We start from the raw sequence: 22,779 nt of genomic DNA, 5'->3' as shown, positions 1-22,779 counted from the left end.
TGAGTCTGGACGTTGGCCTAAAGGCAGCTTGACAGACAGACTCCTCTAACCAATCAGCGTAGCAAAACATCTCACATCATCACACATCACAGTGCAGCCGCTCGCTAGCGCATACTCCTGTTCCTTTTTAATTGTTATGATTGAATCCAAGTCTGAAATAACTTCACTTACTGCTTGTTTTATTGTTTCAGCGTTAACTGGTACACTTCTTGCAGCATGTATTCTACGTCGCCATATACACAGGGACCAATCAGGGGAAGCTTTTCACTTGTGGTGCGGGCAGTAGTTGAAACGCAGTCACTGATTGGCCCGATCGTTTTCTGATTTCTCATACTCTGTGCCTATAGGCTGAAGTCCAGACCTGATACTGGGGAAGGAATGAGTGAGCACAGTGTCAGGGCTGGCCTGCCAGGCTACTGAACCACATGAACCCCAGACTACCAGTTGTCATCATGATACCCCAGAATGAGAGCTACAGGGTTTGGAGCTAAGCGCTCCTACACCTGGCTTTGTGTGTACTGTATAGGTCCCCAAACTCCCCACGTCCAGGGACGGACAAATTAAATAAAATATTTATGGAATAAAGAAATGAAATATATATAAATATGTGAAGGAGTTTGTTCTGCATGTCACAGACATCCCAACCTGGAGATCAGCATTTCCGGGAGGTCCCAAATGCACGCGCGCACGTTTTTCTCTGATTTTACAAATTTTCTGCGGGCAAAAGCGGTTAAAAACTGTTAAAAAATGTTAGGCTTAATATAATCGGGTCAATTTATAGCATGATGAATTTCTGTACCTATTTGGGACAAAGTTCTGTCACTCTCAGTGAGACACAGCAGCCTGCAGGCTGCTGTGCGTCTCACAGCAGGCTGACAGCTACATGTCCAGTTGTATGTCCAGTTGTCCAGCGAAAAAGAACCGACAGTTGCAAAGTACTGTTATTTTAATTCATAATTAGCAAGAGCTGTCAAAACCTGTCTGTTTACTTTTACAAGCAGATTATATCCTTCTTCCTTCGCGCGTGAGTCTGTCAGAGAACCCAGTCTCTGCATCTGAGACCAGTGGTTGGTCACTTTTAGACGCCCACATCTCCCACAGCGAATCGGAGTGAATTAATTTGCCAGATTGACAGTTCGATGACGAATCAGAACGCATCGCGGGTTGCTGATTCGGTCTAGACCGGATCCAGCAGGCATTTGCGCGAGCGGCCGGGATTTCCGGGAGGTTCAGTGCCTGTCGCAGGTGTCCGGGAGGAGACGCTGATTTCCGGGAGACTCCCACAACATCCGGGAGACTTGTGATGTCTGATGTCACTATGCTGGGAAGCATCTTCAGCCTCACAATAACCCTCTCCCATCTCCTACAGGCCACAGATCTGGAGCTGGCATCTGCCCATGATCTGCTCTGTTCAGTTATCAATATCCTAAGCCAGAGAATCGTGTTTGTCGTATTAGTAATTATTATTCATTATTGTTTGTTGCCAAAATTCATTAGCCCCCCCATAGCCCCCACACCCCAGTCACAATTCTCTGGAGCCGTCGCTGCCTATGTCCCCATATGTCTCCATATGTCTCTATATGTCCCCATATGTCTCTATATGTCCCTATATGTCTCTATATGTCCCCATATGTCCCTATATGTCTCTTTATGTCCCCATATGTCTCTATATGTCCCTATATGTCTCTATATGTCCCCATATGTCTCTATATGTCCCTATATGTCTCCATATGTCTCTATATGTCCCCATATGTCCCTGTACGTATGAGCACGTGCAGTGATTAATTTGGGGGTACAGTTCTCTGCAAGTCATATTGTCCATTCTCCAATTTGAGTCCCTCGGCTACCACAGATACCACAATTTTTTGTTCAATTTCTTGTAATTCCTCTGATGTGACGCTTCATAGGTGACAGTCACACACAATAGACTGTAAGCTATATACACACACATGCATGGTGTCATAGAATTGTGTTAACAATAAAAATCTTTTTTTAATATGCCAGTTATTCAGATTGATCTGAATTGCTGGACTGACTACCAGTGTTCTGATTGGCCACATGCCGCTAATGTTATACTGGGTGTGTAAATGTAGGTAAAAAAAAATGTAAATTGTCACGCGTGCGACGATTTACATCCGGGATCCGGCAGCTCTTCATTGACTAATGAAGCAGTGAGCAGAGTATACAGTACCAGACTGACATCACCACAGCTGATGGCACGGACAGAAAGCCCATATAAGGAGATATGCACTGTGTCACGTTTGATACCAACGCAAAGTGTGCCATTTTTAACATCACAGTGATGACATCATTACAGTGATGACATCATTACAGTGATGACATCATCACAGTGATGACAACATCACAGTGATGACATCATCACAGTGATGACAACATCACAGTGATGACAACATCACAGTGATGAAATCATTACAGTGATGACATCATCACAGTGATGACAACATCACAGTGATGACATCATCACAGTGATGACATCATCAAACTCACAGTTCGTGGTGGGGGGAGCTCCGGCAGACTCTTCTGAGGGGCGGGGACGTGTTTTCCTGTTTTTCCATTGGCCAGAGCATCTGGCTTGTCATCTGTTAAAAAGAATACATACAAATTAGTGAGTGAATAAATGAATGAATGAATGAATGAATGAATGAATGGTTGAATGAATTAATGCATAGTTAGTTCATAATTTGCTATCATTTATCTTTAGTTGATAATATTCATAATGTTCCAGACATGCATGAACATGTGCATTGCGTGTGTCCAGTAAGAGTAATCATGTCTTTATCTGTCAGTTACAGTAGTGGTCCTCAACCTTTTCAGGCCGCGACCCCCAAAATAATCATAATTTAACTGGGGACCCCCAAAATAATCATATTTTAACTGGGGACCCCCCCCCCCCCCCCACACACACACACACACACACACACACACACACACACACACCATGACGAGCACTAAGAGTTGAGGCATTACATTTTGTATAACACGGTTCTATTGTGAAAACAGCAGATCTACATGCTCACGACGCCTCGTGTTGTGAGGCGTTGTGAGCATGTAGATCTGCTATTTTCACAATTTCTGCCTCTTAATATTTGACAATTTGGCCAATGTTTAATTTGTCATTTTAGAGCTATTAAAAAGTCCTTAAATTGTCACTTTAGAAATGTGCAGATACCCTCTATAGAGTCTATACACTTAAACTTTATGTTGGTTTGTTTACCGTTGAGAGAGAAAACAATGTTGCACATTAAGTTAATCATCTGGGGACCCCTCTGGTGGTCCTGACCGACAGGTTGAGGACCACTGCGTTACAGGATGACCAAACTGAAACCTTCAGCTCCAGGGTCATGTGACTGATGTCATGTGACTGACGAACAAGATGATTGAGGAAGACAGGAAATGAAGAGGATGATTTGTTCAACCTGGAATGCTGTGTGTGTGTGTGTGTGTGTGTGTGTGTGTGTGTGTGTGTGTGTGTGTGTGTGTGTGTGTGTGTGTGTGTGAGTGTGTGTGTGCGTGTGTGCGCGCGTGCGTGCGTGCGTGTGCGTGTGCGTGCGTGTGTGCGTGCGTGTATGAGAGCACCAGTCTCGTATTTAGCGTTCCCTGCCTGACACCATGCAGCGTTGCCAGATTTTATGAGAAATAAGTAACCGGGTCTATGAAAACTGCGAGCCCAAAAGAAGCAAACACATGGGCACCAATATTATACAGTATATACATTGGTTATTTGAAAAAATAGACGATCTACAAGCTCACGCCACCCGCACACAGAATAGGGATGCTAGGGATCAAGTGGTTAGTGTAGAAAAAATAAAGTTCATATCACACAAAGATTTGGAGGAACCCCAGACAGTAGTAACACTGAGGACCCCCAGTTGAAGACCCCTGCTTTAGAAAAAGGCCTCTAAGAAAACACAACCCACTAAACTGACAATGTTTAGGCCTGCCAGCAGCTTTAGAGAGAAACACACTGATACCTGCACCTTCCTCCCCCCTCCCCCCGCACCTCTTGTTTCTTCACGTCTCTAAAAAACAACGCCTGCGTTTCCGTCGCAAAGCGCAAAAACGAAAGTTTTGTGGCTTTGGTGCCGGGCGTCATGATGTGCTGAACCCCCCCCCCCCCCCCTCCCCCTCCCCCCCCCTCATGCTGTCCAAATAAAACAGCTTGGCTCTCACAAGCTACTGACACAGGAACAGGAAATGGGGGGGTTGTGGGGGGGTGGGGGGTGAGGGGGACTTTTTCACATGTGTGTCTTGACATCCACTGCAGCGGGTTCCCAAACTAAGGGTCGGGACCCTCAGAGAATGTTTTTTCTTTTTTTTTTCTTTTTTTTTTTTGAACAGGAGACCCCCCACAATAATCATATTTGAACTGGGGACCCCCCACCCTGATAAGAACTTGCAGGAGTTGAGGTTTTACATTTAGTTTGACTCGGTTCCACAGATACATATTGTCCAAATAGCAGATCTACGAGCTCACAACATTGTGAGCTCATAGAACTTTCTGAGGGGAACATAAGATGAAAATAGACGAAGATTAGATCTACATCTAATCGAATAGAATGTCTAAGGGGTCCCTGCTTCATCTCTCTCTCAGCTAAGGGGTCCCTGCTTCATCTCTTTCTCTCAGCTAAGGGGTCCCTGCTTCATCTCTCTCTCAGCTAAGGGGTCCCTGCTTCATCTCTTTCTCTCAGCTAAGGGGTCCCTGCTTCATCTCTCTATCAGCTAAGGGGTCCCTGCTTCATCTCTTTCTCTCAGCTAAGGGGTCCCTGCTTCATCTCTCTCTCAGCTAAGGGGTCCCTGCTTCATCTCTCTCTCAGCTAAGGGGTCCCTGCTTCATCTCTCTCTCAGCTAAGGGGTCCCTGCTTCATCTCTCTCTCAGCTAAGGGGTCCCTGCTTCATCTCTCTCTCAGCTAAGAGGTCTATTTTCTCATCAGAATACATTTCCTCCAAACCTCTGTTGCCCCCCCCCCCCCCCCCTCTTGTTTCTTCACGTCTCTAAAAAACAACGCCTGTGTTTCCGTTGCTGAGCGTAAAAACGAAAGTGTTGTGGTTTTGGTGCCGGGCGTCATGATGAGCTGAACATCTACGGGACGGGGTTTTCAGCTTTTTTCACTCAACAGTAAACAAGCCCAACATACAGTAGACAATACATGGGCAACAGGTGGCCCGGGGGCCACATGCGGCCCCCACCTTCATGTAATGCGGCCCGCAGGTTAATACCGGAATACTGATATATTATTGATTTCAGCTGTTACAATTCATAACATGACCCGCTTTAATTCCTTCAGTCTATATTAGTAGCTTAATGACTAGTATTAATTCCTTCAGTCTATATTAGTAGCTTAACACATGGGCTGCTAAGGTTTATAACATTTATAGCTGTTGCTGCTGCCACCATTGACTTACGCTTTGTTTTGACGTGCCTCGCAAGCTTTGTGCGTGTGCACGTGCGTGTCCAGAGAAGATTGAGGAGGATAATCCATTTGTTTACAAACGCTCGCGAAACTAAAATCCAAAAATCGCGGTAAAATCGCGGTAAAGTGTTGCCGTGAAAACAATCAGCTCTCTGCTTCCATGGGCCTGTTTTCACTTCATTCTTAGATAAAGCCGTTCTTATGTTTCAAAGTAGAATCTAAAGCAATGTTAAGTCCTTCCGTGATGTCTTGCCCAGAGGGGCTGCCTGCACTGACTGGGTGACGTAATGCACTCAGGTCATTCAAAGGGCAGCTGCAGGCTCAAAAAGTTAACTGTTTGTTGCCTCGTCTGTGAACGAGATAACTTCCTGTGGCAGGGGGACACCTAGTGGCCTTAACTCGTCCCTGAACGAGTTTGGCTCCCCAAGTGTTAATGACTAGTATAGTAGTATTAAAATGTATACATTTTTTTTTATGTCCAATGTATTTTGTATTTAGGTTCATAAAGTTAACATGAGTATATAACCAAATGTGTTGGAAATCAAAATGTTACAAAATAACAAAAACGAATTCAGGATTCCAAATCAAAAAAAGGAAAAATAGCCGATCCACAAGCTCAAAACGCATCGCTTGTAGATCTGCTATTTTTGCTTCTTTTGTATGCGATACTAGAATGACAAAGTAGGACATGGAAATATGCAATGTGGCCCTCTGGAGTGAAGGTGGAAATATAGTGGCCCTCGCCATCATCAATGCTACCCACCCCTGCAGTAGACTATACTGTACGTGTACACAGCTGTCTGCATATTCATGAAGTTACCATTAATGACTTTTTAAAAGAAGCGGCCAAATTCACACAGCGGCCATCTTGCCATTAAGAGAGTGTGTGGCCACCCTACAGCTTTCAATGCAAATGTCAAACATGGCCGCCAGGTGAATATGGTCATGGATGGATTAACCCCCGTGAGGGCCCCTGGCCTATATTTTTTAGGGCCCCCCAACTCCACCCCTTCCTCCCGAAGCGCACAACCCAGCTCAGATTTTAAGCCATGATGATCATCTGTGGGCCAAGAAAACACTGTAGACAACAGAAGAGGGGCCCACTTTTGATTTTTTATTAAATGTATACATTTAATTTTAATAATTTGTCAATGACCGCACGGCTAAGTTCCCCCAAGGGCCCCTGAGAGCCAAGGGCCCCTGGCAACGGCCCCACTGGCCCAATGGTTAATCCAGCCCTGAATATGGCCAATGGTCAGATATTACCTGAGAAATTGGCAAACCTTGTGAAAATAGCAGACTGAGCCTGTAGATTGTCTATTATCACAATATTTATCTGTTGAACAGAGTCAAACTAAATGTAATGCCCTCAACTCCTACATTTCCAAGTGCTTGTCTGCTTGGGTGGGTGTGGGGGGGGGGGGGGTCCCTAGTTCAAATAGGATTGAACTGATTAAACATTGCTCACCTTCCTCAGAGTTCTCCTTTCCAGTGGCAGTGACTTTGTTCATGTAGATGTACTCCTCATCCCCTCCTGTTAAACATATTAAACACATGTTAACAACATAATAGTATGTTAGAACATGCAACACAACATGGTAAATGGTAAACGGTGCATTTATATAGCGTCCTTATCGAAGGCGCTTTACAATGGCTGTGCATTACATTCACACACACATACAGTACAGTACATACAGTACATACAGTATATTAGTGTTGTAGTACTCGAGTCAATGACTCGTCTCGAGTCAGGACTCAAGTCCAAATTTTCACTGACTCGGTCTCGTCTCGGTCTCGCCCTTAATTTGACTTGGACTCGTCTCGGTCTCGGTCTAATTTGACTTGGACTCGCCCCCCACCGAGTCCACTCGAGTCAAGTCACTACAATGCAATGGAATTAATGTTATATCCATATGAGGAGCGCATTCACGTTGACATTGAGAGAGCTGCCTTGTTAAGTAACGGAGCATTCTGACGCGCATCTGATAGGCACACAGTAGTAGCACACACACACACACACACGTAGAGCCCCCCGCTCAGCACAGCAGCAAGCATCTAATCTTCCCAGAAGTTATTTTTTTCGCCAAACAGACAACAGCACAACAGTTCACTTTCCTCTTACCTGCAGGATATCCTTGTGTCCCCAAATAAATAAGTCCTAACAGCTTCCAAACACAAGCCTTTGTGATCATGTGTAGTTTAATCCACCTGCACAGCTGGATTAAGAATTTACGTCTTTTTGTATTTCCAGGTGTAGTCTATTACTCGTTAAGCAAGCCTCGTCCGAAAGTTTTAAAGTGCACTGATCAACAGAGAGAAGTGTAACATTGTAAGTCCCTGTAGAGAGGTTAAAACGAATCAAAACAACTTGAAGCAGTGACATGGGGTATTGTTTTGCCTTGTATTTACTTGAAAGGCATCAGACTAATGACATAGGGTAGCCTACATTTCTCACCTTAAACAATGAAATGAAGACAGGCACGTACTGCTATGTGTTTGAATGGGAAAACCTTATTTATTTATTTTAGCTTTTAGTCAAAATAAAATATTAAGATAAGAGTTTGTTTGAAAAACGTTTTGCTAAAATCATGCATGCTCTATTTCAATGCAACTATAACAGCAATGTTTAAAAATGTTATAGATTACAGTAGTAGACATAATTCTTTTTAAATAATATTATTTTTGTTATCACTTGGCCTTTTGGTGCATGGGTCCTTCTGTTCTCTGCCTGGGAGAAAATGTAATTGTAGCAACTCAAATGTCTAGATCTTAGACAGAATATTGGTACTGTAGGGCCTATGGGAAAAAACTAAAATAAAACTCCCTCAAACCTAAACCACAGTATTGACAGCAACCAAAGGTAATTTGGGGAGACCTATTGATTTAATTTGAAGACAAGCCATTAATTTGAAAGGTATTGGTAGGAAACACCAGACAGGTGAATGCACATGAACGGGGGGTTCTTGCATTGTGTGTGTGTGTGTGTGTGTGTGTGTGTGTGTGTGTGTGTGTGTGTGTGTGTGTGTGTGTCCGAAAAAAATATATATATTGTTTTCTGCAGCCTACCTATCAAAAAGAAAAAAAGAAAAAGAAAACTGGACTCGGCTCGGTCTCGCCTACCATTGGTCTCGGACTCGACTCGGACTCGCCTCCCATTGGTCTCGGACTCGACTCGGACTCGGCCCCCTCCCAGGGGCTCTTGACTCGGACTCGACTCGGACTCGAACCCCATATGACTTGGACTTGACTTGGACTCGCTTTAGGTGGACTCGACAACAACACTACAGTATATACACTACAGTACATACAGTACATACATACATATAGTTAAAGTACAGTAGCTACTACGGGTGGTGGTGGTGTATACAATATACCAAACTTTATGCACATGTACAGTTGAGGATGCTTTTTTTGTTCATTCTCTTTGCTATTTTGCCTTTTGCACCATCTTTCTTTCCTACGTCAGCATCATTATCATTACTACCCTTTTAGATTTTTGTTGTTGTTTTTGCTGTTATTATATTAGAAGCTCGGCCGCCCAAGCGTCTAGTCGGCGACCTGGCCAACTCGGGAACGATGTAAATAGGGAATGAATGCCCCGCCCTTTAATGCAAACCCCATTATAACTGTTGTCATTAGGGCTGTCCTCGACTCAGGATTTATGAAGTCGATTCGAGTCGCGGGGGTTAATCCGACGCGTCGACGAAACGTTTTATAGTCTACTTTGTATAAAAAAAAAAAGTGTTGCTTTAAACCACGTCAACATAATACAATAATACATTAAGAGATGAATTGAATACACAGTGTTTTCGGTGATATCGGTGCGCGAGCACAAATGTTATCTGCATAGCAGTGTACAACCATAGAGTTATAACACACCGTTAAAACAAATAAAACATCTCCGCTGTTTCAACTCTGCCCCGTCTCTCGGCAGCGTGCAGTAGATGAGACATTCGCGAACGATTCCGCTCTCTTGAACAGCTCTTTTAAATGAACGATGGGATCCAGTCCGCAGTCGCGGGACACAGAGCACTGACAGAGTAATGAGTCAGTGTCGAGAACGGATTCATTTCAGAAACGGATCATAAAAAGGTGGAGGCACAGCTCCCACTAGAGCCAGCAGTGTGGACATGTCATGGACGCAAACACAGCGAAACACAATCATTCATCATGGATTACAACACTGGAACAATTCAGAAGCACTTTAATTAGAAAATGTAACTTGTAGCCTACACTTGTGTATGTTAATTTGACTTAAGAAGATTGTTTACTTCGTGGACGTGCGTTTGTGCTGTGGCAGGAGGTTATTTAATATGGGATTTTGACAGCGTGCTTCCTCCTCTTAATCCCGGCTCCGAATGTTTTAACGAAGCGGCGGTTCTGAACCGTTCTGGCCGTTCTGTCTCACTTTCACCCCTACGCTGGTGCGAGACAATAAATAACTGTTCGCCAATTGCTACTTCTCATTGGAAGTACATGACACCAGTCCAGTAGTAGGCTAACTGGTGATATAAAAAATATATATATTTTCGCCTCGACTCAAACAATTGGCGTCAATTCGCGGGGCTTAAAACGACGCGTCGATTCGTCGATTTTTAGAGGACAGGCCTAGTTGTCATAGGACCCGTTTTGACCATCTGTTTGCCTGTGTCCATTTATGCCCATATATGGAGATATCATGCCCATATATGGAGATATCATGCCCATATATGAAGATATCTGTCTGTCTGCGTCCATTTTGTGCCCATATATGAAGATCTCTGTATCTGTCTGTCTGTGTCCCTTTTATGCCCATATATGGAGATAATGAGATCTCTGCCCTTCAGGTGGCCAATCATCTAGTCGGGAGATGATTGGCCACTAGTCACTGGGAGAACTCTCTGTCCTGTCCTGACAGTACAATAGTCTCTGCTCTCCTCTGTAGCTCTTAGATGTGGTGTAAGGTCGCAGCATTACGCTGTGGCTCAGTAGGTAGAGCTCTCGACTGTCGAGAGACGCTCGATCCCGGGAGGGCACCGCAAGCCAACTCAGCGTTTGAGTTCTACACTACAGCTTGGTGTTGGGTGGTGTGATAGGTACTGGCAGCTGATGGTAGGTGTTGTTCTCCATCTCCCAGGGGTGTAGCAGTACGTAGTGAAACAGAAAGGTACAGGCAGCTGATGGTAGGTGTTGTTCTCCATCTCCCAGGGGTGTAGCAGTACGTAGTGAAACAGAAAGGTACTGGCAGCTGATGGTAGGTGTTGTTCTCCATCTCCCAGGGGTCTAGCAGCACATAGTGAAACAGAAAGGTACTGGCAGCTGATGGTAGGTGTTGTAATCCATCTGCCAGGGGTGTAGCAGCACATAGTGAAACCAGGATACCCAGGCTGATATGGACAATAAGCCTTTCTGACCTGCTAATTTACTTACTCTACAGCAGGGGTCTTCAATGTTTTCAGGCCAAGGACCCCTTAGCTGAGAGAGAGATGAAGCAGGGACCCCTTAGCTGAGAGAGAGATGAAGCAGGGACCCCTTAGCTGAGAGAGAGATGAAGCAGGGACCCCTTAGCTGAGAGAGAGATGAAGCAATCTATGAACAACCTGTTCATAGATTCCATATAGTTTCATTGTTTGACAGCACAATCATCAGTGTATTTTGGATTCATGTCAATTTGTGTTTTCAGATATTTAACCACTTGAACCGTCAATACTTAATAAACTTGACCTTTCACTCTGTACTTAGTCTGCTCTTTTTCCCCTCTACACCAAACCTCTTTGCCGAAAAATAGCTGATCTACAAGCTCAAAAAATTATCAAATTTACCATTTATTTATATTTATTTATGTTTCAACAAGCCACAATAAAATGAGGTATGGTATACAATTATTAAGAGCCGAGGACCATGATTCTACCAAGGCTTTCTAAATCTGTGCTTCTCAAACATTTTCGTAATACAAAGTTATTCTGCATTTTTCAAACGCGTTCAAGACTTTCCAAGGAGCTTGTACATCTGTTATTTTTGAATAGCTACGCCACAGTCTAGAATGTGTTGGTTTAAATGGGTTAAACAAATCTGTCAATTCCAAAACCCATGCAGACTTGAATTGATGGAGTTTGTTCTGTTTATTCTCATACAGAGTCTCCTATTGACCTATGACCTGGTTATTAAAATATTGTCTCAAGAATGAGACAAAAGCAAAACAAATCTCCACAAATTCATCGTTTCAAAGACTGTATGATGGATAGAAAATACGTTTTTTTCAAGTGAAATACTCTCCGCCATAAAGGGTTTGTTGCACGCTTGAGTCTTGGGGTTTTAGGAGCAAATAAAAAAGTCACTTTGTTTACGTGAACAAGTGGAGCCTTAAAGGGGAATTTCACCCAAACAGGCAGGGTATTGTGTTGTGTTGGACCGTCCCACACACACTGCATACATCTGATGTTAGTCAGTCTCTCCATGACAGCGCACACACACACAAACACACACACACACACACACACACACACACACACACACACACACACACACACACACACACACACACACACACACACACACACACACACACACACACACACACACACACACACACACACACGCACACACCTTCTCAAATTCCAGTGGTGAAAGGAGTACTACATTGTTTTACTCAAGTAAAAGTATAATACCACCATGTAGAAAATATTCTGTTAAAAAGTCCAGTATTAAAACAAGTAAAAACACTCATTGTGTGGAAAGTCCCATTTCTCAAGTTCAAAATGAATATATTTTTTTTTTTGTTGAAAACAGCCGATCTACAATGTGTCTATGTGATGCATTGTGAGCTTAGAGCGGCTATTTTCAAACAGCCTACTGTAGGTATAAAACAGAGCTAAAGTGGTTTATGTATGTTTTATAATCTTATAATTTACACCTGTAAAGTAACTTGTAACTAAAGTTTTCAAATAAATGTAGCGGAGTTAAAAGTACCATATTTGGATTCAAGATGTAAAAGTATTGGAAATTGGAAATATTCAATTAAAGTACAAATACCTAAACATTGTACCTAGGTACAGTACTTAAAGGGCCAGTTCACCTCTGGGACAACCAGATCTTATTTTATTGTTGTTTGGGACACGATCAACACAATCCTGAGTTATTTTTTGTGTTCAATCTGTGTTTTGAGATATTTTTGCGACCGTAGGTCGCACTTACTACAGAAAGCTGCTCGAGGTGTCCGTGCGTCCGTCAGTCAGTCACACCTCACACGTCACACTTTTGCCCTGCTCATATCTCGGCCACCGTTGGCCCGATCCATGCCAAAATTTCCACACAAACTCCTTGCCTGCCAAACTACAACCTCCAAGGACCCCCAGAGTTCCAGGGACCCCCAGGTCCCTGGGGGACCCCCAGGTGTAAAAAAAATACCAAATGTGCAAAAATTACCAAATGACCACCCCAACGGGGCTGCTCACGGGGAATTCCCGGGGACCACCCACTCCTGGTGCTCCAGAACAGATGCAAAAGTGGTGGCGCCCCCAGTGGAGGACCCCCTGCCACTGCAGCTCACATAAAATGCCGTAACTCGGGCTAGGAGCGTCCGGGAGAGCCGGGGCCGGTACCTAATCGTCCGCCAAGGCAACGCGGACACCCCACCCCTCATTTCTCACATGGCCCTCTTCTAGCGCCACCTACAGGCCGATTTTTAAAACACATTTTTGGCCACTGCTCCTACAGTTTTGGCCCTCAAATCACGGAAATCACTACACAGTATGTCTACACTCATGTCATCAACATGGATCCGGAAGTTTTTGGAAAAACAAATTTTTGCCCTATTTGTGGAGATAAGTGACCTACGGTCGCTTATCTCCCGATTAGGGAGTCTTACTGGTAGTATTTCAGAATGAATGATGATGCATTTTGCATCATATGATGCAGCATGATGAGTCATATGATGCAAAATGCATCATCATTCATTCTGAAATACTAAAATATCTCAAAACACAGATTGAACACAAAAAAATAACTCAGGATTGTGTTGATCGTGTCCCAAACAACAATAAAATAAGATCTGGTTGTCCCAGAGGTGAACTGGCCCTTTAAGTAAATGTACTTAGTTACTTTACACCACTGCATGCAAGTGGGCGTTCCTCTGAGCGCGGGGGGGGGGGGGGGGGGGGGGGGGGCCCGGGTTCAACCCCCGGTCAGGGCAGGGCAGGGCGGGGTGAAACCTGCGTGGGGCAGATTGTTGGGGTTCTTTTCAGGAAGGATTGGAGCTGACTCAGAGCTTTTACCCTGAGAGGAAATCAAAGCAGGTTTATTCCTCTGTCTGTCTTTGAAACAGAGCCAGGTCAACATGATGGGGCCGACGGACCCCTGTTCTGACCCCTGTTACACTGGACCTATATAAACATAATATACTATAGTAGAAACAGAGCCAGGTCAACATGATGGGGCCGACGGACCCCTGTTCTGACCGCTGTTACACTGGACCTATATAAACATATATACTGTTCTGACCGCTGTTACACTGGACCTATATAAACATATATACTGTTCTGACTGCTGTTACACTGGACCTATATAAACATATATACTGTTCTGACCGCTGTTACACTGGACCTATATAAACATATATACTGTTCTGACCGCTGTTACACTGGACCTATATAAACATATATACTGTTCTGACCGCTGTTACACTGGACCTATATAAACATATATACTGTTCTGACCGCTGTTACACTGGACCTATATAAACATATATACTGTTCTGACTGCTGTTACACTGGACCTATATAAACATATATACTGTTCTGACCGCTGTTACACTGGACCTATATAAACATATATACTGTTCTGACCGCTGTTACACTGGACCTATATAAACATATATACTGTTCTGACCGCTGTTACACTGGACCTATATAAACATATATACTATAGTAGAAACAGAGCCAGGTCAACATGATGGGGCCGACGGACCCCTGTTCTGACCGCTGTTACACTGGACCTATATAAACATATATACTGTTCTGACCGCTGTTACACTGGACCTATATAAACATATATACTGTTCTGACCGCTGTTACACTGGACCTATATAAACATATATACTATAGTAGAAACAGAGCCAGGTCAACATGATGGGGCCGACGGACCCCTGTTCTGACCGCTGTTACACTGGACCTATCTAAACATATACACTATACTAGGGAGAGGACGATAACCGCTATTATGGTTTATAATATATTGAAATAACCTTGTTTCAACCTCTTGGCCAGGGGTTGCCAGGGGTTTTCAAAGTGGGTGACAGGGCACCCTGGGGTGCCGCGACGGCGCCGCAAGATCATTTGATAATATTCAGAATTTATTTGGACACTGTGATGGAATTCAGATCAATCAATAATCACGAGACAAGACAATTATATTAGGTGGTGGTGGTCAGGGTTATGTAACATGATATCATGGACAGAAGTACAATTAACACTCTGGGCAGGGGTAAAAGAGTTCTGCAAAGAAGAATGGTCAGACACTAGAGTTATACTGTGTGGCTTCAAGGCCTCTGGAACGATCTGTACCATAACAAGATAGGCTTTACCAAAACAACAGTTACTGAGGCCTACTGAAGGCCTCTCTACTCCTAACTATCAAGTATTAGTATCATCATACAGACCTAGATATTAATATAATCAATGAATACATGATCTACTCTATAACGTCACACATAATCAATCATGATAATCTCTAATCTACTGCAACACTTAAAATTAATACTTTGTATCATTTAAAACTTGAAGTACAAAGTTATTTTCAGTTTTAACCAAAATGGCTTTTATCTCAACGCTTTCCTCGCAGCATAATCTCGGGGAGAATAATGGCAAAATGCCCTTTTGGAGGTGAATTCTGTTGAATGCAACGCAATTCTGATTTACTCAATTAAACACAAAGCTGGCACAACAGCTGACTATGGCTCACTGGGGCTGGTAGTGACCTTTGAACTCTGTTACAGTTAGGAACGGAGCTGGACACAAGGCTCCGCTACAAACTCCATAACAGATGTATTGATTACCCATGGTATCAATAAGCTTATATTTATTGATTACCCATGGTATCAATAAGCTTATATTTATTGATTACCCATGGTATCAATAAGCTTATATTTATTGATTACCCATGGTATCAATAAGCTTATATTTATTGATTACCCAGGTATCAATAAGCTTTGGGCTTATCAAGCCTCTTATCCAGCATAGCGGCCCATGATGTCATGTTTAAACAATCAAGACATGAGGCCATCAAGACATTATTACAGTACTATTCATAATATAAAGCCATTTAACACTTATTGCACACTAATGAATGATTGTTTTAATGATATTTAATGATAATATTTGTTACTTTTGTTAATTATCATCTTCATAGATGGTGGTCAGCCACAAACTCAGTCACAACAACTGGACAATAAAAAGATATCAGTTCTGTTCAGAATTTGTCGTCTCACATCTTTCAACAAAATATTAGAAAACACTCAACAGTAGGCTGGATAAAAGCCTGGATCAATAAGAAGGATTGATAAGGTGCTCATTATCAATAAGAAATTAACGAGCTCCGCCCCTATAGTCACAGTGACAATACATTTCCAGAGGGAAGGAGATGAAATTTAAATTCTATTTATAAAGGAAGTGACCCCCCCCCCCCCTCCCCCTCCCCCCCCTCTCTTCCCGGGAGATAAATACAGCCTCGGAAAAATGATACGACTCTGAGCCAAGACAGGAAGTGGTGCGTGTGGTGTGTGTGTGTGTGTGTGTGTGTGTGTGTGTGTGTGTGTGTGTGTGTGTGTGTGTGTGTGTGTGCATGCGTGCGTGCGTGCGTGCGTGCGTGCGTGCGTGCGTGCGTGCGTGTGTGCGAGTGTGTGTGTGCGTGCGTGCGTGCGTGTGGTGTTTTATAACAAATCCAGCAATAGTTCTAAGAATCTTTTTGTGAAGTAATGAAAAAGTCATCCTTACCAAGATTATTTATTGCAATGATTGTAAGGGTTAATCATACAGCATATCTAATCTCCGCTGTACGGCAGACAGGTCTTGTATATCTCACAGCGCGCAGTACGCTTAAATATCTGTACTTTTTGCTAGAATAAATATTATTCTATATATTATATTATATATTGTATATCTCTGCTTTCGGGCCGAAACCTCTTAACTCCAAAATGTACATTTTCGGTAAAATTAGCTCAAGTGGAGTTTTTTGACCAAAGGGCTTTTTTACTACTTTTCATTGGTTCAATATTATTTTAACAACACACAGACGTAAAGGGTGTTCAATAGCACATATTTATGAAAAAAGAAAGAGAGGGCCAATCGGGTGGAGTTTTGCTGGTTTGGCAGAAAGTGTGGAGTTAGGAGGTTTTGTCCCAAGCACTTTTTACTACTTTCCATTGGTTCAATATTATGTTAACCAACACTCAGATGTAAAGGGTGTTCAATAGCCCTGATTTATAGCAAAAAATCTAAAAACTCAAAATGGAGTTAATAGGTTTTGGCCAGACAGTGACGATATTATATATAGAATCTCAATGGGACGTAATGTAATGTGTTGAACCCCAGCATCCTTATTGTGGAGGAATATTAACCTAAACAAGAGATCACAATGTAAACACTGTAGCTGTGTTTACAGTACAATTGGACACCTCTCTCCCTGTCTGATTAAATGTGGTCAGATTAATGAATCTGATCAGGTGTTCACATCTGCCCACCTTTAAATCAGGCTGGACAGTGGGGTTATTGTTGAGTGGGCTGGACTGGAGCAGAAATAACATGTCAGCTTCTGTCCAGGTGTAAACATGGAAGGAATGTCCTTTTGATCGGCCTGTGAAAAGGTCTTCTAGACCAGTGGTTCTCAACCTGTGGGGGGGTCCCCAAATTATTTTGTGGGGTCCTCAGATGTATAACTTAATGTAATGTTGTTTTCTCTCTCAACAGTGAACAAACCAACATAAAGTTTAAGTGTATAGAGGGTATCTGCACATTTCTAAAGTGACAATTTAAGGACTTTTTAATACCTCTAAAATGACAAATGAAACATTGGCCAAATTGTCAAATATATAGAGGCAGAAATTGTGAAAATAGCAGATCTACATGCTCACAACGCCTCGCAACGCGAGGTGTTGTGAGCATGTAGATCTGCTATTTTCACAATAGAACTGTGTTATACAGAATGTAATGCCTCAACTCTTAGTGCTCGTAGGGTGGGTTAACCCAGTCAAAATAGGATTATTTTGGGGGTCATGAAAAGGTTGAGAACCCCTGTTCTAGACCATCCCTCTGCACCCCATTAGAAATTACAGTAAATCGGGTTGTGTGCGACTGTGCGTACAGTGTGTCCTGTGTGTGTGTGTGTGCGTACGTACAGTGTGTCCTGTGTGTGTGTGTGTGTGTGCGTACAGTGTGTCCTGTGTGTGTGTGTGTGTGTGTGTGTGTGCGTACAGTGTGTCCTGTGTGTGTGTGTGTGCGTACAGTGTGTCCTGTGTGTGTGTGTGTGCGTACAGTGTGTCCTGTGTGTGTGTGCGTGCGTGCGTGCAGTGTGTCCTCCCGTACCGTTGGTGGCGCTGTAGGAGTGCAGCAGATCAGACAGCAGGCCTTTCTGCACGGTGGCGGCTCCACTCAGAGTCTCCTGGTCCAGGACCAATAGGAAGCCACGAAGCTCCGACAGGATCTGATCCAGCACTGCAAGGGTTAATGACATATTTAATGATGTGATCCAGCACTGCAAGGGTTAATGACATATTTAATGATGTGATCCAGCACTGCAAGGGTTAATGACATATTTAATGATCTGATCCAGCACTGCAAGGGTTAATGACATACATATTTAATGATCTGATCCAGCACTGCAAGGGTTAATGACATATTAATGATCTGATCCAGCACTGCAAGGGTTAATGACATATTAATGATCTGATCCAGCACTGCAAGGGTTAATACATCAGTGTAGCCAGACAAAGTGTCGCTGGTTTGATTCCCGAACCCAACTAGACTGTCATTGCTACATCTCTCTCTACCCAGGGGGCAAACCAGCCTTTTTTTAGGAAACCTGCATTTGCCCCGACATACAAAGTTGTCCACCAGAAATATTATCTATGACCCAATAGGATCACAACCTATATGGACAACCCGGTCAATTTGTACAACAAAGTCCAATATGGCCGCCTTTAGTTTTAATGTGGGGTGAATAGGGCAACATTTTAAACTGAGGGATATTTCCACGAAACTTCACAGGTTGATCAATGGTATACATATGAACATTTTTTGTATTGCAAGTTTCCATGAAATCCAATATGGCCGCCACAATATGGCCGCCATAATGTAAGGACCCAGAAAATAGGTTTTGCCTCTAACTTCTGAACCAGATGAGCTAGAAACACAAACTTGGTGTCTATTTCATGGTGTCTGACCATGGGAGACTCAATGGAATAGCTAATTTTATTATTGGGTGTGTCTGGACCTTTATTGTGCATATTTGCAAGATGGTGGACACCCAAAATAGAGCTTTAACATAATTTCTACCATGATTGTTGACTGCTTTTGCAAATACAAGCAATATGAATCCATTTGCTAAGATTTATGCCACAGAAGGGACTTATACCTGTATTATTCTTGAGTTTGCATGTTGTCAAAATGGCTGTAAACGAGATATTATATTTCCTGTCCGATTCTACTGTATGTAGTTGTAGCAATGACTTCAGATAAAATCAGAGACCAAAACAATGTATTTTAGAAATTATTTTTTAATTAAAAAAAAAAAAGAAAAAAAGAGAGATTATCTCAATGAAATGAATGCAACTGCCTTTTTGGGTCTTTCACACATAGACATGCACATGCTTTCCAACAACTTCAGCTTCAGGGAAATTATAATGAACACATGATTAAAACAGGCTGCATTATAATGCAAATAATTGCTAGTCACTATCACTGTCATGTGTACCTATCCTGCTTCATCTTGTCTCCAGTCCTTGGCAACGACACCCCAAGTAGCATGCAATTCCCTTCTTCGCACATGAACAGTTTTTTCTGGCAGCCTTTGATACAGCTACATGATATTGCCTTGTCCATTGATATAGGCCAGGCTGGCTCTGTAGATGGACAGGGGACTGCCTTCCCATCACTGAGAGACCATCCATATTCAGTGAAGCAAGGGATGTCTGGCTTCGCGATGTGTGCAGTTTTATCTATTTTTCAGGTGCAGGCCAAAGGCATTTTCTGTAGGTGGCAGCAGCTTCAACAGGGTTGATCGGTTATTCAGGAACTTGTACACTCTCAGCTTTGCCAGGTCAAAGTCCTCCGAATGGTCAGCTTTTGATGCATATACAGCTATTGTGAGGTCTCTAGCCTGATTCTTGACATCCTCTGAGAGGGAATAAGAGGAATTTTCACCAAACTCCTTAAGTGCAGGGAGATCTAGACCCATGCTGGTCTTGAACCATGCCTTCTTTCCAGTGAAAAAGGGATAGCTGGTGGTATCTCTGCCACTCAGGCTGTGAATAAAGGGCAGGGCACGACACTGTGCGAGTCCAAGGGCTGAGACCCTTGTGATGGATAGGAAGATATGCATCCTGCTCTGTTCTCACCCACAGCTCTGGAAGGTCTAGGAGGTGGGTGGCAGCATGATATAGGCACATGATGATGATGTCTGTGTCATTAGCATGGATGACAACTCTGTCAACATTGTGAGCCTGGTAAAGAACACAGACATCATACACTTTTGCTGTGACCGGTACAGTGGACACAGTCTTAAGACAGCTGAGCAGGAACACAGGTATGTCCATTCAAAACTTGCAAAAGAATATGAAGTCTCTGCACAATATACAGCTCCTGATCCTCAAGAGTTTTTTGCTGTCTCTGAAAACAAAGCAAACCTTCTAAGATTCCTCTGTGAAGAATGGTGTCAAAATGAGACACTTAAGTCTGCTCTTGGTACAACCCATCTTTACCTGAGTGGAGGATTTAAAGAAGAGACAAGGAGTGTGGTGATCAAGGAGGGGTGTGTTGTTGATGTCCCTGCACTAGAGTCAACACAACAGGAGGCCGACACAAGGGTAATTCTACACACCATCTACAGTGTCCAGGCTCACAAAGTTGACAGAGTTGTCATCCATGCTAATGACACAGACATCATCATCATGTGCCTATATCATGCTGCCACCCACCTCCTAGACCTTCCAGAGCTGTGGGTGAGAACAGAGCAGGATGCATATCTTCCTATCCATCACATGGTCTCAGCCCTTGGACTCGCACAGTGTCGTGCCCTGCCCTTTATTCACAGCCTGAGTGGCAGAGATACCACCAGCTATCCCTTTTTCACTGGAAAGAAGGCATGGTTCAAGACCAGCATGGGTCTAGATCTCCCTGCACTTCAGGAGGATGTCAAGAATCAGGCTAGAGACCTCACAATAGCTGTATATGCATCAAAAGCTGACCATTCGGAGGACTTTGACCTGGCAAAGCTGAGAGTGTACAAGTTCCTGAATAACCGATCAACCCTGTTGAAGCTGCTGCCACCTACAGAAAATGCCTTTGGCCTGCACCTGAAAAATAGATAAAACTGCACACATCGCGAAGCCAGACATCCCTTGCTTCACTGAATATGGATGGTCTCTCAGTGATGGGAAGGCAGTCCCCTGTCCATCTACAGAGCCAGCCTGGCCTATATCAATGGACAAGGCAATATCATGTAGCTGTATCAAAGGCTGCCAGAAAAACTGTTCATGTGCGAAGAAGGGAATTGCATGCTACTTGGGGTGTCGTTGCCAAGGACTGGAGACAAGATGCAGCAGGATAGGTACACATGACAGTGACAGTGACTAGCAATTATTTGCATTATAATGCAGCCTGTTTTAATCATGTGTTCATTATAATTTCCCTGAAGCTGAAGTTGTTGGAAAACATGTGCATGTCTATGTGTGAAAGACCCAAAAAGGCAGTTGCATTAATTTCATTGAGATAATCTCTCTCTTTTTTTCTTTCTTTTTAATTAAAAAATAATTTCTAAGATACATTGTTTTGGTCTCTGATTTTATCTGAAGTCATTGCTACAACTACATACAGTAGAATCGGACAGGAAATATAATATCTCGTTTACAGCCATTTTGACAACATGCAAACTCAAGAATAATACAGGTATAAGTCCCTTCTGTGCCATAAATCTTAGCAAATGGATTCATATTGCTTGTATTTGCAAAAGCAGTCAACAATCATGGTAGAAATGATGTTAAAGCTCTATTTTGGGAGTCCACCATCTTGCAAATATGCACAATAAAGGTCCAGGCACACCCAATAATAAAATTAGCTATTCCATTGAGTCTCCCATGGTCAGACACCATGAAATAGACACCAAGTTTGTGTTTCTAGCTCATCTGGTTCAGAAGTTAGAGGCAAAACCTATTTTCTGGGTCCTTACATTATGGCGGCCATATTGTGGCGGCCATATTGGATTTCATGGAAACTTGCAATACAAAAAATGTTCATATGTATACCATTGATCAACCTGTGAAGTTTCATGGAAATATCCCTCAGTTTAAAATTTTGCCCTATTCACCCTCCATTAAAACTAAAGGCGGCCATATTGGACTTTGTTGTACAAATTGACCGGGTTGTCCATATAGGTTGTGATCCTACTGGGTCATAGATAATATTTCTGGTGGACAACTTTGTATGTCGGGGCAAATGCAGCACACCTTCCTTTGCCCCCTGGGTACAGTCTACTGTCCTATCAATAAAGAGCTGTCAGTCTACTGTCCTATCAATAAAGACCTGTCAGCCTATCAATAAAGAGATGTCAGTCTACTGTCCTATCAATAAAGACCTGTCAGTCTACTGTCCTATCAATAAAGACCTGTCAGTCTACTGTCCTATCAATAAAGACCTGTCAGTCTACTGTCCTATCAATAAAGACCTGTCAGTCTACTGTCCTATCAATAAAGACCTGTCAGTCTACTGTCCTATCAATAAAGAGCTGTCAGTCTACTGTCCTATCAATAAAGAGCTGTCAGTCTACTGTCCTATCAATAAAGAGCTGTCAGTCTACTGTCCTATCAATAAAGACCTGTCAGTCTACTGTCCTATCAATAAAGACCTGTCAGTCTACTGTCCTATCAATAAAGACCTGTCAGTCTACTGTCCTATCAATAAAGACCTGTCAGTCTACTGTCCTATCAATAAAGAGATGTCAGTCTACTGTCCTATCAATAAAGAGATGTCAGTCTACTGTCCTATCAATAAAGAGATGTCAGTCTACTGTCCTATCAATAAAGACCTGTCAGTCTACTGTCCTATCAATAAAGAGATGTCAGTCTACTGTCCTATCAATAAAGAGCTGTCAGTCTACTGTCCTA

General features: G+C 43.0%; 1 protein-coding gene across 1 annotated transcript in view; it reads right to left on the bottom strand.

The window, feature by feature from the left end:
- afap1l2 (actin filament associated protein 1-like 2) overlaps nt 1-22,779 on the bottom strand; it is a 129,190-nt gene that overhangs the window by 61,130 nt on the left and 45,281 nt on the right. The window contains exons 2-4 of the mRNA XM_080746874.1: nt 17,987-18,115; nt 6,901-6,966; nt 2,509-2,600 (exon numbers count right to left, since the gene is read on the bottom strand). Coding sequence (XP_080603000.1) covers nt 2,509-2,600; nt 6,901-6,966; nt 17,987-18,115 — 287 coding nt within the window. The remainder of the gene's footprint in view (nt 1-2,508; nt 2,601-6,900; nt 6,967-17,986; nt 18,116-22,779) is intronic.

Source organism: Nannobrachium achirus (assembly GCF_963921795.1).
Source record: "Nannobrachium achirus genome assembly, chromosome: 18".
NCBI classification, from domain to species: domain Eukaryota; kingdom Metazoa; phylum Chordata; class Actinopteri; order Myctophiformes; family Myctophidae; genus Nannobrachium; species Nannobrachium achirus.
This window is presented reverse-complemented; position numbering and strand designations above follow the sequence as displayed.